At 33.1% G+C, this 21,671-nt stretch overlaps 1 protein-coding gene across 1 annotated transcript; it reads right to left on the bottom strand.

The window, feature by feature from the left end:
* Nucleotides 1-9,137: 9,137 nt before the first annotated feature.
* LOC129256250 (uncharacterized) lies at nucleotides 9,138-18,766 on the bottom strand. Its single transcript, XM_054894497.2, has 3 exons — nucleotides 18,615-18,766; nucleotides 16,765-17,049; nucleotides 9,138-12,696 (listed from the first exon to the last, which is right to left on the bottom strand). The coding sequence occupies exons 1-3, from the start codon at nucleotides 18,628-18,630 to the stop codon at nucleotides 12,599-12,601; spliced, it is 399 nt and encodes a 132-aa protein (XP_054750472.1). The 5' UTR covers nucleotides 18,631-18,766; the 3' UTR covers nucleotides 9,138-12,598.
* Nucleotides 18,767-21,671: the final 2,905 nt, after the last annotated feature.

Raw genomic sequence — 21,671 nt, 5'->3', positions numbered from 1 at the left:
ACCGACTCTCAAAGTAGACATACATGAACAAATATCTTTTTTCAATGCTTTTTTTTATTGACCCATTGTACATGTGCAAATATTAAACTTTATTCTTCTGACTCTCAGCACCTGACAAAGTAGAGGGTCATGTGTTCTGGTCTCATTGTTGCTCTGTTTCCTTCGAAAAGACGTCATTCTTGACTCTGCTGTTCTACACCATAAGTGGATCCGGGGGCGAGGGGCCCGGCCCCCCTATTGTCGGAGCAATGAAGAGAAAAGAGAGAGAGAGAAAAAAGGAAAAGGAGGGGAAAGACAGGAAGAAAAAAGAAGAGCAAAAATAAGAGGAGGAAGACGAGTGAATAAAATAAGGTGAGGGGAAGACTTGGAAAAAAAATCTTTTATATCACTGCATGAAATTTTTGCTCACGCTTCGCGATCGCATTAATTGTAAGAAATATATGTTAACCCATGAATCCTATTAAAGATGACAAAAGTGCTTAAAATGTCTAGTTTTCAACAAATATCATGCACTATAGGCTTGATAACTAACTTGTCCACCTTTTCAGAGTGGAATATCGACAATTAAGTGTAATCTCGCGCTCAGGAAGAGGAATAGGAAGATAGTCATCCTTTTTCATATGATAACGAAATGTCCTTCGAATATCCCGGTCCTAGGTCAAAATAACAAAATATCATCTCGCACTTCGTGCTCGAATAATTTATTAAGTGCGATCCACATCCACTTCACAATTTTCATACACAGTGCTTGAAATAGTGCTTAAATTGACTCTCTTTCGGATCGGAATATTTTATTGACATTCATGATTTTATTTTTATGCTTTTCAGTTTATGAATGTTTTGCAAAGTGTGCATAGATAGTTATTATTATTACGAACTTATTTTTTTTATGTGTGTGTGTGTGTAAATTAGGTAATGAAACAAAGTTTATAGGGGTTTGCATTACACGCTTTGCTTTTTTTTTTCGGCAAGCCCCTCCGTTTAACTCTAAAATAAAAAAAATCATCTGAGGCAGCTTGTTTATTGATTGTGTTTATCAAATCTATAGGCCTAATTATGTCACATATGCTATTATGTCTTGTAATATTATTTACTTTTTTTATGTTTATTATAATATGTACAACATTGTGAAACGGAAATCAATGAATGAAATGAAATGATAAATGTATTCAGAATGCCCAGATTCTAGGTCTAAATCTTTAAAAAAAAGCGCACGCATGTTTATTGAAATACACAGCTTGATCTCAATTTAAAACGTACTTGAATTATCAAGTTTCAGATCAGAATATCACAAATTTCTGCTCGCACTTCGCACTCGCATAATTAATATAGGAAGATACCAATTATACATCCTTTCCAGGACTTACAAAACATGACTAGAGTGTTCAGTTTCAATCTCAATTTTTCCGCTCAAGCTTCCCGTTCGCGTTAATTGATTATACCCATCCCGGTTATAATAACAAAAAGTGCTCACAATGCCAATTTTTTTATGTCGAATGTCGAAAAATTTGTAGCTCGCGCTTCGCACTCCCATTATTTAATTGTTGAAATATTTATCGTCTTCATATATAACTGCAAACAGTCTCTAATATAGGTCCCTTTTTTATTAGGCCAGAACGTATATTAAAAATTTCTGGTCGCACTTCGATCGCGCTCACAGTAATTATTTAGTTACTTACGCATCTTGTTCAGGATCACAAACATTGCCCAGAATGTTCAATTTTCATGACAAAGTACATGAAATTTCAACAAAAAAGTTAGCTCGCGCTTCGCGCTTGCAATATTTAAATAGGGCTTATGAGATTATTACATATTTATGTTTTATTATGTTTTAAAAGAATAAAGCTAAGAAAAAAGACTGTTATAAACTACCCCTTCCACGAATTTAAAAAAAAAAATCAAATTTGAACGGCCGATCGGGGAAATATGGGGGGTCGCCTTCTTCCATATTGGAGAAAGCTAGATCCGCCCCTGTTTTACAACCAAGCATTATATCGGTAAAAAGTAGGATGCGTAAGTCATTGTTTTGCATAACATTGTGATGGTCTCATTACATGCATTAGAAAATAAGAAAGTTATGAAATTTAAAGTTTCCCTTAATTTCACAAAACAGTTATATTCACATCCTGGTCGGTATGCAAATGAGGAGAATGATGGCGTCTTCCACTCGCTATTCTTTTGTATTTTATTATATTTTTTATGTAATATGAAATATTCTAATTTTCTCATAAATGTCAAGTGTAACAACGATTAATCTCTCCCTGAACATGTGAAATTAGCATTGTTTTAATATTATAGTGTTCAGTCAAGTTATTCCTTATTTTAAATCTGATTTAAAAAACGAAACATTGTATATATAATTCAAACAATGCAAACAAAGGACATAGTGAGTAAGGGACATCATCGTTTGTCTCATTTGAATATCACTGTTTTTGTGATAATTATTTAATAAGCGAAACTTTAAAATGTCACAACTTTCTTATTTTACATCCAATTGTGATAATTTTTTTCAGCGTTATGCTTGTCTGATTTTTCTATATTTATTTAAATCAACATTTTTTCCAGGGTGGACTTCACCTTTAACTGTTATCGCAAATTTGTTATTAAAATAAGTTTTAGGAAACAGGTCCATGATATTTCGATCATCAAGTTGTTTTCTATCATCATCACATTTTTAAAATGAATATCAACTGCTGTTCTCAACACACAGTAAATTTACCTGGAAAATTATCCATTGTGCTGAGAACAAAAGTTGAGACTTTAAATATCTTCTACCAACGCAGATAAAATTTCACGACAATCTTTAAAAAAAAAATCATAATCCGTAATTTGTATATATTTGTTTTGCATAATATTTTATTTTTCCTTCCTTTTAAATGATAAGAGTTTTATCGCAATTGAAGAGTGATTCATAAATCTGTTCACAAAGTAAAGTTTGCGAACAGACTTAATATGTGAAGTACCTTTCCGTTCTTAACACATTTATTTGATATATTGCTAACACTCTTTTTCAAAATGTGTCAAACAATACTTTGCACTTCAACGTAAGTCAATAAAAGGTTTAAATGCTAAAGGTTTTAATCTTATGCTAGTTAAAACAATTATTAGCTGACTTGGATTTCCTTATTACAGTTGTTTCTAAACGCATTCGTAACTAAAGCTTCGTGAAACCACTTCCTCCTGAATATTAAGCAACAAGCTTTATTGGCATTTCAACAATGTTCGTGACACTATACAATGCGTCCCACAAAAAACGAAACCGAGATTTATCGATGATTTATCATAACTTAATCGCAAATACAATAGACAAATGACCTACCATTTTAAAGCTTAGAATCTCCTCTTTCTTCTGAAAGATTAGATTATTTCTTATTCACGCATGAGTGAGCAAAAACAATTTGAAAAGGGGATACCAAAAAGTCACTTGGCGGGCCGTATCTGGGTTTTAAAAAGAAAACCTTATTTTTAAAAAGTTCAATATCTGCTCTTTAATTTGATACCTCAATTACAGAAAATGGTCTAAAAATAACAAAGCTCTGGTTATTTGAAATAAGGCTTGAATTTCAATAATTTCATAAAATGAAGAGGTTTTACAGGCTAGCGTTCAAACTCACTCGACACTCCGTTTTGTTGACGATCAGCCATGCATTAAGTCTTTTGTTACCGTGCGATAGCTTCTGTGGGAAACCGGTGAAAACACGTTTATTTCATGAAATTATGGAAATACAAGCATTGTTTCGAGGGAACATAACTTTTTTTACTTCTTGACCATTTTTTGTGATAAAGTTATCCAATAAAACAGCAGATTTTGAAATTTTTAGGCATGTGATTTTCTTTTTGAAATTCAGATACCCCCCGCCAAATGAGTTTTTGGCATCCTTTCTTCGAATTGGGTTTGCTCAATCATGCGTGAATGAGGAATAATCTAAATAAGTTCAGATGAAAGAGGAGATTCTAAGCTTTACAATGGTAGGTCATTTGTCTATTTTATTTATGATGAAGTTAATATAAATCATCGCTAAATCTCGGTTTCGTTTTTTGTGGGACGCACTGTATAGCCAGTTTGAAATGTTATCAAGTTCATTATTATAAATACTTTGTAATTCAAATGGATCTTTATGTGACATAAAAATGCTAGTGTCGTCTGCAAATAAATGTACTTTGGCATCCTTTCTTCGAATTGTGTTTGCTCAATCATGCGTGAATAAGGAATAATCTAAGTAATACCAGATGAAAGAGGAGATTCTAAGCTTTACATTGGTAGGTCATTTGTCTATTTCATTTATGATTAAGTTATGATAAATCATCGCTAAATCTCAGTTTCTTTTTTTCTGGGACGCACTGTACATGCCGCATTAAGAAATCCGAAATACGATACGTTGATTTTTTTTACTGTAATTAATGTTTGTTGGGGAAATTGGGACATGAATAAAAATATTGTAGTTTGACATTTTGCTTAACATTTCCATATTTATTGTTTCGTGTAACATTAATGCTACGGGCGAATGTTGGATTATACATTACTGTCAATATTCATTACATATATCCTTTTTGGGGGATCGACATGATTTATCATAATTTAGATTTTATACAATATCCTTCTCATAATCCATGTGAACATATTTTTATGGAACTGTGAATAACATGCCTACAATGTAAATGTGTTATTTAACAGAAATATCAAGGGTCATGAACTCTCTTGGTAATAACGTAAACTGTACCTTCTCGAATGGCAAAATACCACTATAAAGTTTAACCATCTGATATTTTTCTGATGGTAAAATAATTTTCCAGTAAGTATTGTTTTGACTTTGCACTCATCTCATACTACTCTTATTGTTATGGTACATGCAGGTAAATAATCAATAATACTTATTGAATACATACCTGATGAAGCATTGTTTTATTTCATTGTCTTGGGCTTATTTGTAACTTTGACTTCCGAGTTATTGATGACCGATCGTGTAATTTTTCTTATCAATTTATTCAATTCTATGTATTTACTGATTTTATTTTCTTTATTGTATACCAATGTTCATTGTGCGCCTTGAGTGTCATTATCGAGAGACATGTGTGCTATTTCACATGGCAGGACATTATATCATGTAATGTATTCATGTATACTGTATGTCTATATACTTTTACGAAGATTTTCCGCTCTAATATAGTTTTAAATGAAATATGCATGAATATAAGAGCTTCAAGATCTCTGGAGATGTATCCTTTTTATGTTGGAGTTCCTAATTTTGACCCCCTCTATTTCTACCCCTATCACCCTACATATTCCCCTCTTCACCTTCGTGGGAGAACCTTGATTTGCGTGCGTTTGAAAGTGTGTGTGTGGGGAGAGGGTGTGTGTGTGTTTGAAAAAAAAAAAAAGTGTGTGTGTCTATGGTGTGTCTATGGTGTGTATTTGTCATGTATACGCGCTTGCGTGAGAGACTCTCCTTCTCTCCCATTCTCTTCCCACCATACAGAGATGGATTCAAAGAATATCATACCAATAAATCCCAGTCTGTCTGACCTCATCCTTGCAGTCCTTAGCAATTTCAAAAAACAATGCGATATCGGAAAGATGAGCAGTGGACGTTTCATTTCGAAAAAAGCTAATAAGTCTTCCTTATCGAAGAGTACCTATTTCCGTATTCTCTTCATTGTTATCACTACTGAGAAGTCTTTGCTATCAAAATGTCAAGACTGGCATGCCTGTCAGTGACAGATAACATTTTTTTTATTCCATACCTCTATTTTAGTTTTACTTCAATTATGACCAAATGGCAAGTAGAAAATCAGGAAATATATGAATTATGACTATTCAATTTCTCTCTATTTTTCTTGATTTGAAACAACTGACAATTAACAAATAGTGGACAATAATGGAATCTTTAAAGATCTTTAAAAAAGGGGGATTTACCATGTTTACGTACAAGGTGGAATATTGGTAATATTTCTGCAAATATCTTTTCTTAGGCCTACAAATTGTTTTCAAAGCGTTGTATGAAATCTTGGCCTCTAAAGATTGACAAAAGTTGATGCATAGATATGCCTAATAATCAGTCCTATTTTTTTTACAATAGTTGTATGCATACTATCCAAAGAAAATAAGGAAGAAAATATGCGCATTAATCATTAGGGAAAACATGAAGTTGTTTTATAAATCATGTTAAAGTCTGTCATGAGATTATAGATTTTCATTTCAAAAGGATATATATTTGGTCTCGCTCGCGGAATATACAACGTGTCCCACAAAAAATGTTAATGGCACTTTAAATGAGTATAGTGCAAGACTTACTAAATCATATTTTATAATCGTAGACTAGCATTTATTTCATACAACTGCATGGCTTAAATTTTATGCGATATGGTCCATTGAACAAAGAGATATGAGCCTTTTTTTCAGCACTCGTCAGAAAACCTCTCAATCCAAGTTTCGGTATTCCGTAGAATAAAGTGTATAGTCCACGTCTTCATTCATTCTTATTTTATTTCCTCTTTTTTAGATTTTGGGCCCACTACTTGATCCTGGCCAATACTTTAATTAAAGGTTTAAGAAACTTATACTAAAAGATATACACTAAACAATAACTACAAGAAAATGAATGGAATTTTTTTTTTAATCCATGATCTCACCTTGAAAACCTCTGTAATTTTGTTTCATGCCTAATCTGTAGTTTGTATAGGGGTGAAAATGTAGGTCTTTGTGTGTGTAAAAATTTGATTTAGATGCTTGTGGAACATTGAACTGTTACTCTTCTCCCTGATCTGCCCTTGTTTTGATTCCTGAACATTGTCATCTTGCATGGTGCTCGTTGATTGAATTTTGCCTCGAACACATTTTGTACCCTATTCAGATTTTTATTTGTTCGAGCGTATATCTAAAACCACGAAGGCCCTCTACTCGGGTGTGAACGGCTGTCTTACCACAATTAATTATCAGGAATGGTTGAGAATTGAAGTTTTCTTTTGAACCAAGATGCAATGAAAATAATGGTATTTTAGATATCTCCCTCATACGTCATGCGTTCTTCCGCTTGAGATTTTGATTCGTTAAGCCAACGGGTATTTACTATTATAGGCATCCTTTAATTTCCTGTTCTTTGTTCAATCTCCCTTAACATTAGTTGTTCAATGAATCAAATATGATAAATGATTAATGTACACTTCAAACTGATTACAAGGATGTGTTATGAATGGTCTTTGGTATATTATACATGACTGGGCTAGTGAACCCTGTTTAGAACGGTTGGTCAAGACTATACAGCTGATGATCAACCTTGAGAACCGTTTTGTATGAATATGCACTTTTTACTCTGAATTGGGAGAGTGGACCTTTAAGTAGGAAGGAAGAATGTAGTGAGGGTTAGTTGGAAGATGAATGAGTGATATTTTCTTGTAAACATATAATTTCCTGCTATACTTCTTGTATAAATATCTATTAGGTTTTCATAAATTAATGAAATATGACATGTGTCTTATAATCACATTAAATTAAACTGCTAATTGCAGTTTAATTAATACCTACATACCTCTCTCTCACGGCGTTCATTTTATAATTCGGAGAGATGTGCTTAGGCGCAGTGTAAGTGGAAAGGTGGCTATATATTAAGACCCTCGATAGAATATAATTATATAAAAAATGCGATGTATCGTAGAGTGCAGAGTCATGGAAGGAATCTAATTTGATATATCACAATTACCCTTTATACATTGAAAAGAAAACACTAGCCAAAAATTCGCCATAAATTAATGACGGTTTCATACAGTGGTCATTCTTAACGACATTCAGGTTATCATTAACATACAGTATCCGGGGCAGCAAGGTGCCTAACCATCAATATTATTTGAAAGGTGTAACTGATAGTATTCTGTATTGTAATTAAAGGAAAAGTCCACCCCAACAAAAAGTTTACATGAATAAAAGGAGAAAAATCCAAAAAGCATAACACTAAAGATTTCATCAAAATCGGATGTAAAACAAGAAAGTTGTGACATTTTAAAGATTTGCTTAATTAAGGGACAGATGACGTCACCTTCTCACTATTTCTCTTATATTTCATTATATAAAATATGAAATATTTAAATTTCTTCCTCATTGTCATTGTGAAGAAAAGATTTATTCCTCCATGAACATGTGGATTACCATTTTATTAACATTATGTGGTTGAGTCAAGTTGGTCATTATTGCCAAATCTGTAAGAAATGAATTATTGTATAATTCAAATGAAAGAATAAATAAATGAATAATGAGTGCGGGACATCATCGACTCACTCATTTGCATATTACTGAGTTGTGCATATAACTGTTTTGTGAAAAATAAACGAAACTTTAAAATGTCATAATTTTTTTATTTTACATCCGATTTTGATTTAAAAAAAATTTGTGCTGGGTTAATTTTTCTCTGTTTATTAAAATGAACGTTTTTCTAGGGTGGACTTGACCTTTAATTGACAGATCTGCGCTCCAAAATATTGATTATATTAAAACTTTATTTCAAACAAATCATGAGAAATAATTCCCAATATAGTATAATCAGGAAATGTGAAAAGGGAAACATGCGACTCCAACCCACAGTCTCCATATTCTCTGTTCTTTCGTTATTCTTATATTTTGTCTCTTTCCTTCCCCTCTGAATTTATTCTTTCTTCTTTCTCCGTCTTTTTTTTTCTCTCTTTCCCCTCTTTCTTTCTCCCCAATTTTTATTTCCCCCCATTTCTTACCGTATCTCGTCAGAATCCTTGTATCGGTTAGTTGGTCGGGGGATGAGGCCTGGGCTGCATGGGACTGGGAACTTCAGCCCCCTCCATATTTGTGAAATTTGGAAACGTCATTTAATTTTGAATGAATTTTAAGCAGATTTATCTATCTTATTTAAAATCATTTTGGTATGGGAGGACCTTCCCTGTTATTGTAATCTGTTCTCTTTCTCTTTCCCTTCATATTCCCCTTTCTCAGTTAATGTTATCCTTTCTTTTATCTGACATTTCAATATCCAATTTTACTCTATTTCTCTCCCTCTTATTTACTGATATCTTATCGTTCACGAAGAAAGTGTATCAGATAAAATAATTGACAGGTCGAATTAATCATATACCAACAAAGTAGATCGTGAGAAAGAAACATACTTCAACTACAACCATAGGGATTAACGAGCGCTCTCTTTATTGGAAGGCCATTACAATTATTTTACAAAAAATACGACTTCTCAATTTGTCGTTTGTTATCATCTCAATATCTTTTTTTAGTGTATGACTCTCAATTAAGTATAGTCGTAATGTGCATTAGTGAATATAATGGCATAGTGAAACAATAGTTTCAAGTTTCAATTAACCTCGATAAAATCAAATCTCACAAGAATTAGTCGAACAATGATTTCCTCAGAATTATTTACAAGCGAGACTAGGGATTTACTATTGAATACATCAGTAACAGTAAATAAGATACTTTAGATAAATGCAGATTGAAAATCCTCTTCAATATTACAACTGGAGAATTTTTACAAAAATATTTTGAATGATCTGTACAGGAAATTTTTCTGTGCGTGCACGGAGCTACTGTGCTTATAAAGAAACAACAATAGCTATCAAATAAATAATTAAGTGTTGTACAATTATATTGATAAGATATAGATTTAGGGATGAAAATAATAAACGTTTATGAGTGAAAAAGAAGTTTACAACTTAAATAGCGCCTTTATAATAATCATTACAAATATCACTTTATTGCCGATGAAGTTAGAATAATACAGATCAAAGTAATTCAATACAAATTTATAGTATTTATTTATGATCTCTTCGATTTAACTTCAGCGAGTGTAGAGGTATTTTGTATTATATGTAAAAAAAAAAAAAAGGAATACAGAAGTAAAGCATTGCATTGCAGAACCGTGTAACATTATTAAAATGATTTCTAGATGTTAGATGTTGTATATGGTTTACAATAGACTCAGGTTATAATCAACATTTAGGAAACATGGTCGATATATTATGCTGTGAAGCATCCTTATGATATACATGGGCTCAGAAATCTGGGCGAAGTTTGTAAAATCTTGACAATCAGAAGTATGAAAGGGAATTATTCATTATCAATATTATCATCATTTTATCATCATTACTGTACTTATTTCTAATATTGTTATCAATATAATCATTATAATTTTTATCATCATTATTATAAACTGTATTATTACTACTAAAATCAATCTTATTATCATTTTTATACTTTTGTAATATTCTATCATTATTATTAGTAATAATCATTGATTCAACAAGGAAAAAAAAAATCAAGGAATACAAAACTGTGAACGGGATACATTGAATTATTCACATGGACGAGCTATAATGACTCGATGGTCTTTTTTTATATTGTCCATTAAAGTCACATTAATATTTACTGCATGAATTACCCGCGAGGTGGTGCAGGAAACTTTCGAAGCAAACGAAAGGCCTTTGACCAATTGCAATTTAACTTTTTGCAACCCCATTTACGCTTAATCTGTAATTGAATGTAAGTTTCTTGTTACGCCAGATTATTCGTGTAAAAAAGGAGCAAATTTAGAAGAAAGAACAACAAATGTCTGTACGAAACTATAGATGAACGATTTGAAAAAAAAAGATAACTGTTCGACTTTCCTTGTATCTTAGAAGACCGGATGTTTACATCCCAATAAATTCAAATCAAGAAAAACGAGATGGATATAAATTTAGTTGAAGCGTATATAATTATGAACATCAGACACCGTTTTGTTGCTTTGTTAATCTGGAATCGCACATGATTCCATATTCACCGCTATAGCATTAGGATTATATAACATTCATATATGTTTATGAAGTCAGTACAGGTAAAATGTTTTTTACAGCTCTTTATTCGTTCTATATGATGGGAGATTCTACACATGTTAAAGCAATACATATTACCAGTGTTGCAGTTATGCGGCAAGATGCTTATATTCAGGTTAATAAGAAGTAATTGTTCTTTATATCATGATTAGCGCTATATAACCTAGTCGTGATGCTGATTAAACCATAATTTTTGTTTTAAATGCAAATGCTATGATATTCTGTTTACAACACATGATACAAATCAGAACAATATTGTCAGTAAACTTGTAGAATTAGGATGACGTCACTGACTACGTAGCACACCTATTGTTATGAAATGGCTTTCTTCCATTTGATTTCTTCCACATGATCCATGGTTAATCTTGTTAAAGTCAGTTTTTCTTCCAACCCAATTATGGTTTTAAATTAAGAAGACAATGAGTACAATAAGCATGCATAATTCAAAAGCTTCACTTATATATTGAGGTTTAAACCCAAATTATAACTGATCTTAATTGTATTTGAAGATCATTTCCTCATAAATTGTATAATAACAATTTTGACTATGATTCGTTTATTCCATGGTATGAGGACAAAGGTTGGTTTGGTTTAAGAATGTATAAAACCATATTATCAATGTAACTATAAAATACAATTAAATTGAGTGACAAACAGAAGTTGATATATATTCAAGATTAAAAGAAGGGTGTAAAATATTCATCTGTTCTTTCTCTTAATACCAAATCTCTTTCACTGGAAGATTCAATAATTTCTTTTTAGATTTTGGCAATAGAGGAATATAAGCAAAAGGACGAAGAATACCAAGATGATTGAATTGGTAACAAGTTATATAGATGAGTTGAAAATTAAAATTTAAGCATTTATTCCTTACACAACCGAGAATCATTACAATTCATGGTAGAATTTTAGACTGAATTTATTTACTACGGATTCACTTTCTGACGAGCAAGTTGTATGGTATTCAACAATATGGATATACATCAGAACTCAGAAGCATTACTGCTGGCTGGTATATGCACTAAATGGTTTTTAATGAGGTATAATTGATTATGTCTTTTCGTACCACGTGAATGACTGTTAAACTACTATCATAATCAAAGTCCAATTAAATGGTGAAGCACCAAGCATGGCACTTAATGTTACAAGTAAATACTCAAGAGAATAACCACTTTGTAGGAATCTAAGCCAATATTTTGTTCATATGGATTTGTCATCAAACCTTGGCAGGTTTTCTGAAAATCTAAGAACTGGTCAAAATCAGTGCAGATACCAATTTTTAGGATCAATCGCTTTTGTTGAATAAAGATCCTTGGAGATAAAAAAAAAAATGTCTCGCAATTTTCTGATAATATATATATCATGACAACACAAACGACATACTATATCTTCCCGCACACACTTTATTTCCTCACAGACCGGACACTACGAAAAGTATAGAAATCTTCTAAAATTAAAAAAGTTTTCTAATGAAATTACATTTTTTCATGAAAAAATAGCTCTCGAATATCTTAAGAAGTATGATAATACGAAATATTATATAAGCAAACGCTATAATTTTAACCAATATCAAAAGCTTCTCTGTCCTCATTTTTCGTTGTCTACAGTTGCTCTCATGAACTGTCTTTAATCAGATGCTTGAACAAAATTGAAATTGGGATTAAATAATTGAATATTGTAAACGCAATACCGATTCCGGAGAAAAAAATGATAATGAACTTTTTCGAAAGGTGAAAGTTGAAAGGTCGGCGCATTGACTAGGTCAAGGTTCTTCCAGCGAGCTATCCATGATCTCTTGGATGAGCCTTAGGATTCTCATTTTTCGCGGATGGCTGTCCACAATAATGTCAACATCTTCACCTACAAATAAGAAAACACAAACAGAGAGAGAGAAAAAACAAATGAGTCTTACTTCAGGCAAGACTAAGATAGCATCATTACTGTTATTGGCATTAATGAAGGTATTTTCACCAACACTTAAAATGACATGGCAACTATTTAAACCTTTACGAAACTCCCTTGCCATTTATTATTTCGGGTGATTAATCTGCCCTACCCGCTAATCAGAGGCACAGGAAGGAGGTTGAATTTTTCGATTTGATGCATTATTCAGTTTGCAAAAAGAAAAAACGATAGTTCTTGCATCAATGATTATTTTTTTATAGAATATATGTATAAGAAAAGTCACATCGGTCAGATAAAAAGGGGATTCGCTGGAAGTAATGATGCTGCAAATACTATGTAATTTTTTTTTTCTTTTTAATATAACTTTTATTTAAAAAAGAGGGAAAAACCCTGAAGCGATAGGGGCAGCAGTCTACCTCGACAAACCACAACAGTATCTGTGTAAAATACTAAATATTGAAAACATTTCTTTTTTAACGTTGAAGACTCAAGTTCTTAACCTTGATATACAAAGTCTTCATCGATGCATGTTTAAAGGTTCACTGGATGAATATTAATTAACGACTCTCAACAGGTGTGTGGGGGGAGGGGGGGGGGTAATTTACTTACTAAACACATAATTTAAATGCATTTAAATAAGTAAAATGGAGAATGCAAAAACAAAATGAAAATAAATCAAAGAGTAATTTGTTGTAAGAGTGGCCTATCTTAGCAGAGAATAAAGGATTGGAACTATAGTATCGGAAGTTGGTAGTTTGTAGAAAATAAATTTCTGTGCATTTTGGCTTGCTAAACCATAATTATATCATATTGGGATTTTCACTGCATACCTATCACTCACAGTAACGTCGTGTGTCTCTCCTCTCCTTTTCCCCCTCTTCTCCTTATAACCCCTTGCTCTCTCTCTCTCTCTCTCTCTCTCTCCCTCATTATCTCCTTCCATCTTGTCTTTCTCTTGTTATCTACCTCTCACACCAACATCCTCTCTCTCGAGCATGCGTTATTAAAGTACTTTGAACTTCCACTACTATCCCTAATCCCTCCAATGGATTAAGTTTCCTTGGATAGGTTCTCTTAAAATGGTTTAGGAAGAAATGACATTTTTCGAACCATTATCTGCTCCTAGCTCATCACATCCCCTGTGCTTAATTAACACCGATCAAAAATCCATATTTAGCCCATCCTTTGCCAATGCATCGGCCCTACCATGATACAAATCATACCTTCCTGACTGCACATTAACCCATGTTACACCGGATTTCCTACCCTAAACCAGTCTCGGGGCGCCCTGAGACTACTTAGGAAATGATTTCGATGTCCTCTGAACTCAATGGGGACAATATTAACTATACAGCCTTCCTGATGACGAAGGATAATCATCATTAAGAGCTCCTGTTTGCCAAACAACTATATCAAGTAAACCAATTTTCCCCTCGTATCATTAAAAAAGAACTTCAAAATCATAAATTAGTCCCTCCCTTTTGAACCTAATATATTAGTTGTACAGATCATTAAAAGGAAGAAATTTGGAAATAATCGATTATTGACAAATATGAACAGGTATCAGCATGTGAGATATAATTGAAGGAGTGTCATTTTTTTTAAATTGATATTTATCTCCCAAGGCTGTATTGCTATAGAAGCTTTTAGTAATAAAGTAAGTTGTATATCATAGTTGAGTGATATCACAATAGCACAATACCACCCACTCTCAGCTGGCCATGTTTCGATCGCTTTTATCATGATTTTCTCTCCTTCTTGATTTATCTCGACAATGAGAGGAAATTACTTGAATTATAGGACATTTTTCAAAACTATACTTGCTCTATCTCGAATTTAGGTAATTTGTATGGCTAAAGTTCACATTTAACTTGTAAATGCAAAATGATCTCATACACACGAAAATAACCTTTGGCCCAATGTGTCTTATTATTACAATTTGGTAGAAAATTTTTGTATCTCGTGTATATTTTTAGTAAAATAATCTGAAGGCCATAATATGTCACATCTAATTGGACAAAAAAATCAGCTATAAATAGCAGAAAAACATAGAAAAATCTTAAATTTGTATGGGTCCAAAACCTTTCATATTATATTCTTTTTTTCCAACCTTTGTACTAAATATTTATATTATATCACCTGATTGGTTTGAATAAATCGATATCACTTATCATTTAATGCTGAACAAAGTGTAAGGGAATATAACGTAATTATGCAAACTAAATCATGATTTTACTTTACCAATCAGAAATTATAGATCTATCCATAACACATTATTGATCGAATGACTTGTCATAAACCAGTAATAAAATAGATATCAGTGTTCATTTTGTTTGAACTCAAATTCAAGGAAACTTTGGGGAAAAACGCATGAGTCATTATTTATGTCCTCTTAAAGTTCTTATCATCCTTACTGAAACGTGTCTCAGGATTTAATTCAATGGTGTAAAATTTGATATGTCTAGAGATATCAACACTACAAAAATAGTATCAAAACATTTTCAAGTAGGAGTCAATCAAATTATCAATGACCATAAAGTGTAACGTAGTAAATCATGGATCGATCGTATCAAGAGTGATTCAGAAAAAGCACGGGATTTAGTCTGTTATAATTTCTCTCTAAATCAATGCTTATACAAAGGGAGTGTGTAATTATGAACATGATTTTTTTACCACACAATTATATAATACAATAGCAATTGCATTGAGCACCCATATATATATATATATATATATATATATATATATATATATATATATATATATTCTAAAATATACAAGAATCTATCATATCTATAGAGGAATTTCATTTCTGTCGATTCTAGTAGTTTTTATCTGATTTCCTTTACTCCCGGTAATTTTTCACTTCAACCCCGCTCCATCTCTTACTTTCTTTTCTTTCCCAAAATCTACTGATTTCTCCCTCCCTTCATCTATATAGCAAAGAGTATTTACATAATTACATGTACGGTATACAGCGATTGTGCTATGTAATTGTTTAAATTTGTGGTATATTAGTATGTCTCTCATATCCCCCCCCCCCCCCTCTCTCTCTCTCTCTCGGTAAACTACTAAAATAGAATAGTCGAAACGTGCAATTCTTCTTTACGTCACAACATTGAAAGATAATTACCCGCATAATATGATTTTATGAGCAACATATTATTATTCAAACAAACCCCACGTTCCCGCTGTAGCCAAGCAAGTAATTACAACTACCCTCTGATTTCCCTCCATAATTATATTCACATTGTCATTCACGTGACTGGTTGAATTCAAATGGATAGTCAGTGGACATTGGTGGAGCCAGATTAAAGTATAAATGAGTTAATGCGACCACATTGATAACGTGATTTAGCGCAGGGAGCTAGCTACCTGTATATGGGTTGACCGTTATTTTCCTTCTTTTTAGTTGACGATTTTGGATTGAGATTACCCACTGAAAGTTATGATACTACTTATATTTGTAATCTTGTCAGATATGGTGATAAGACAAGATATTGACTAAGAAATGAATGTTATTCGTATCAGAACTATTTGTTAAATACATTAATGGATCTGCAAGACTTGGACGGAGAAGGAGAGGAGGGTGAAACATGATGACGAATGTGTGTATGTGTATATATATATAGGAAGGATAATTGATGGAATTGATTTCAGTGGGAAAAACGTGATACTGGGACTACCACCAAAAGTAGGGACTGAAATTTTGAAGCAAGGGGAAAGGAAGGAAAGGGGAGTAGGGAGGGCTTGACTGAAACCGACTTAAGACAAATAATAACATTTTTTGTTTTTTTTTCTCTCTCTTTCCCACTCAACTTCTCCCCCACCTATTTCATATGGATACATTTCTTCCTGGTAAAGAAAAAAAACCCATGTCATCTGTATTTTTCTTCCCTCTTTCCTTTCTTTTCGTCTGTCTTCATTGCTACTAATATAAAATAGTTGGTCTGGTGGAGTAGTTGTCATTGCTGTTTTCCACGCATTTGAGACAAACAAAAATGGACACGGTTTAAAACTTACCTTGATTTGCCAAGTATTCTGGTGGTGACTGTCGGAGTTGGGCATTTTCTTCTGGTAAGTAACCACTGAGATCTATTGTGGAGGGGTCGATGGCAAGAAGACGGGCGGCGGGAGACTGGGGGTCGATGTTAGCAGGGACACTGAGATCACGGTCGTCCGAGAAGAATGTTCTTTTGCCGATATGTACATGGCAAAGCTTAGGGTGTCGACCTTTGCAGAAGGAACTCTTTGAACTGTGAGTCAGGTGAAACGTGGCACATAGTGCTATCAATACCGAGAATAATGCTGTGTGGGGGAAAATAACACAATAACCAGTAATTAAATAGAGCATTATAACACTAAAACCAAACTATGAGTGAAATGTATCCGATATTTTGGTAGAAGCGAAACATTTAGTGTTAATTGGCTTTCAATAATAGGTTGATTCATACACATTATTATTAGGTAAAATTGATTAAGCATTTAGCATTAATACATTCCATACAACAATTCAATAAATTGCTAATTCATCGTATAGCATTCAATTTGTCGATTTAAATATAAACGTGACGAAATATGAAAATCCGCAGATTAAAATATATAGTAATGCACAGGCTGTAAAATAAAAATAAATTTGGCCGCTTTTCTGCATTTCATCTCCTTTTCACACTTATATAATGGCATGATTACCACTGAATCATTCGGGCGTATAAATAGCTTCTTTATATCGTTCTGTAAAACGAACAAATAATCGAATAATGTTAAATTTTGAGAATTAACATTTTAATTTGTATTATTTCGACACGGTACACGTACATCAGCCATTTTGAGAATTACCTCACCCCCCTTCCAAGCGCGTACAAACACCCTCGAATGTTCACCGATTCTTCACCGACAGCCTCTAATCTGTAGTTACAGACACTGATTGAAACCAATACCAACAATTGAGTCTTCAAACAAGACTAGCACAAATACAAGTTAGTGAGAGTGCACAAGTCCCAGTCAGAGCCTTTAGGCCTAATATTCAGACTTTACTGCGAAAGATTTGCGCAGTGTTATAGCAGTCAAGAGTTGAACGCTGGAAGCAAGCACGGGTAGTTCACCTGGCGATTCCAAACGCCGTTTTAGCCTTTGAAACTCTGATATAAAAGAAAGAGTAATTTAAAGGAGTACGTCTATAGTCACGTGGACCTCATCAAATAGAGGTGGTCCACTGCTCCACGTTATAATTGTGTCAAATTCGGTTTGCAAAAGCAAATTAGAGAAGATAAATGTTAAGAGTTAATCTTGACAACAAATAAACACATACAATTATACTGAACTGAAGAAACACTTGACTATATAGGCCTACCAATGAGTGCAATCAATGTGTTTATCTGTATAGAATATTAATTTTTTACACAGTGATTTGATAAGATGGTTGAAGTATTTCCAGTTACAAGAAATATTCAGGTTAGAATAACCAAAACGATGGAAAATTAAGCATACTTTACGGTGGAAATGCAATCACTGTATGAAAAGAAAAAGAAAATAAAGGGTTAGTAAAAAGATAGAAGGGGAGAGAAAGAGACAGAAAGAGGGAGAAGAGAAAGAGACGGAAAGGAAGAAGAGAGAGAGACCGAGGAAAATAAGAGATGGACACGAGAGAGGTATAAAAAGGGGAAGAAAGGACAACGCTAATCGAAGACTATTGAAGTAAAATCAACCCATATGAACTGAGAATAAGTTCATCTAATTCATACCTCAATCAATGAAACAACCAATTGCATTTTTTTCTAAGAAATACATTTCTAAACATGATAGAAATAGTGCAATTTTAAGTGATGGGTAGATACAAATGAAATCAAAATTGCAAAAAATAAAAGGCTTACACTGTGTGAGATCCATATAGATTTCTGGATGAAAAAAAAACAGGCTGACTAATGAAATACAAAATCTTATCGACACCAGAGGAATATGAGTGAATAAATAAACGCCTTCGAATTGAGAGTTGGAGAGGTGGTCGTGGCGGAGAAAATTGCTGTACTGGAATGAAAGGTGACTTACCCACTGCTTTTAAAATAATTCCAAGTGCGTTCGCAAGGCGCCACCGCGCGCTCTACTGATGATGACAAACAACAAATTGGTTAAATGTGGAGTTTCTACAACCGATCATCTTCTGATTGGGAATGCCAAGGTTTAAGGTACATGCACAGCAATCTCATGACCTACATAATAACATACTCGATCAAATAACCAAATAGATATTTATAAACATAGAAAAATTATCTTCCAACACTACATCCGTCATACTGGCCAGAAAATTTCGAACGATGTTCCGGACTACATAAAGAAATCCTTGTCAACAACCAGCTGCAAGAATAAACAACAACAAAAATGTTATTTCCCTATGTTTGAATATCTTCATATTTTATAAAAGCCCTTTTGCATTTAAATTAACATGATTATGAACTATGTGCAATTGTTGTTCCGACATTTTTCCCTCGTCACAATGTTGTACAGTTTGCTCAGTGGTTCATACCCATCTTCCCACCACTCTCTTCTCCCTATCTCGATTCCATTTCATCTTCCGTTCTTATCCCTGCCCTTTCCTATCACCAGCGGTAGTCTACAGATGTATCCCGCCATCAGCTTTTGTGTCTCAGGGACCTGCGCCTTCTTCTATGAACACAGTTTGCATACATTTTATATTCTTTTTGAAAAAAAAATTGTTTCGACACAAAATGAAGAATATGTGAAATGGAAAGAAAATGTTTATGTAAAATGGAATGAAAAACAACGACTCCTCCACTAGGGTTTCATTGTTACGTAATTACCCATTTATGCCTATTTACATCCAAAATCACAAAAGCCTTCATTTTAGATATGTAGATTTCAATTCTCATCATGACAAAAAGAGTTATATTAGCCATATCATTACAATACACTGTTGGTACAACGTCTGTGATTTATAGTCCCAATGGGCTTTTAGAGAATAGCGTCTTTATTTCCTTCTGTTTTTATTGCCTCTACTTACACATTATATCATCAAATATCATCATCATCAAATTATATCATCATCATCATCGTATTCATTATTGTTGTTCTTATCATTATTGTTGTTATAATTATTGCTATTGTTGTTATTATTGTTATTATTATCATTATAACATTGCTATTCTTATTTTGATATGATTTTGATAAATGCAACCATAAACGATAAAGGGCTGGCCAATACGCATTCACCCTTTTACATCGCGTGTTTCCAAGATCTGACAATGCCAATAAGTTCTCATCACATTACAAATCCATTGCCTACTAACACCAGATGGTCTGTGTATAAACTAATAGGATTTACATAACTCAGAACTGAACGGGTTAATTAGTTAATTGTTTACTCACCACATCTGATGCAGAACAAACTGCAAGCACGTACACATATGTTTGGATTTTATCAATTCTACATTTTAGGCTTAGTACAAATCAAACCATTTTGCATTGTTATTTATGCGAACAATTATTGAAACGATCGCGTTATTTCACGTCAAATCATCCTGGAAAATTGATTTTCTACAAAGAAAAACATTGTTATAAATGTGCGAATCCATGCATGGTGCGTGGGTGGGGGAGGGGGTAGAAGGCAAAGAGGGCAGGCGTTCCATACACTTTTACCTCTTATCGCAAATAATATACATTTTTATTTTTTATTTTTATTTTAAAGAGCCAACCTCTTTTTTGTTTTACCAACTATAGGCCTTCTTGTTTTCTTCCCCATTTTGTTTTGTCTGTCATTTTTGTTGTCGTTTTCTTGTTTTGTGTTTATTTATCTATTTCATTTTATTTTTTCATTTGTTTTATGGTGGGGGTGATTAAATAACTTTCTATAAAGGGATAACTATTTTTGTTTATTTGCTTGCAATATTTCCGTGCTCCTTCTGTCATCCTCATCTGGCATTGACTGTGAGGAATAATAATATATCCCTTAAAATTGAGATGGTTAACTTCTACAATCGATGCATATAAGATTTAAAAATAATTGCAATAAATGAAATTTAACTTTCATGTCGAAAGATTCCACTATTCACACATCGTTTTAATCACGCACTGATTTAATGTCGGTGTGTTTTTTTAATAACAAACAGATGAAAGCTCTGGATCCTTTCAGATGAACTGGTTCACAGGTTTTTCAAACGAATACAATACTAATAAATTACTGTCATAATAAAAGTAACATTTTCAAATCACATTTCCTTAGCCATTATGCAAAGTATCTACACAATTCTTTGTCATGATGTGTTCATTTAGGAATGTGATGGAAATCACTTAAGCGTACGTAGTCGGTATATTCAAGGTGTATAAGTCGTGCGTGATTAAAATGAAAAATGAAAAACCATAGGCCATGTGTAAAATATATTCCTTTCTTAATTCTGAGCAATTTGCTTGAAGAATGTTCTCTGTTACCGTGTTCCCAAAGCGATTTTCTTCTTATTTATTTTGCTAAATATGAAGTCCTCAAAAGGTTGGCACATTTCACGGTCGATTGCTTGACGTCTTCAGCGAAACAAATAATGATAATTATTGGCTCTTAAGTGTGCTCAATCTTCCTGCCTGCATCGTTGAAATCACCTGTCCCTGTCATACTAATTGTCACGTCATAAACAAGCAAGAACATTATGATTTCAAATCGTTATGATGAATTAACGAGTCTTCCAAAAACAAATTGCAGTTTTCTCCACTCACACAGGCCGTTCATTTGTATCATTTTTAATCTCCAACCTGATACTCTATACTACTACTACTACTACTACTACTACTTGAAAATTCGGACACATTTTGGGAACATTTGCTAGTTACTATGCAGAAGTAGTGTACACAGTAGTAGCAGTAGTAGTAGAAGTAGTGGTAGCAGTAATAATGGTGGTTAGTACACTATAGAAATCAAGGATTTA

This window comes from Lytechinus pictus, chromosome 3 (assembly GCF_037042905.1).
Source record: "Lytechinus pictus isolate F3 Inbred chromosome 3, Lp3.0, whole genome shotgun sequence".
Classification (NCBI taxonomy): Eukaryota; Metazoa; Echinodermata; class Echinoidea; order Temnopleuroida; family Toxopneustidae; genus Lytechinus; species Lytechinus pictus.
The sequence above is the reverse complement of the archived record's forward strand: the minus strand, read 5'-3'. Positions and strand labels throughout refer to the sequence as shown.

Excerpts from the sequence above, each read along its gene's own strand:
- LOC129256250 (XM_054894497.2), bottom strand. Across the intron at positions 12,697-16,764 it reads AGAATACTTGGCAAATCAAG|GTGAAGATGTTGACATTATT; the intron begins GTAAGTTTTAAA and ends TCTTATTTGTAG.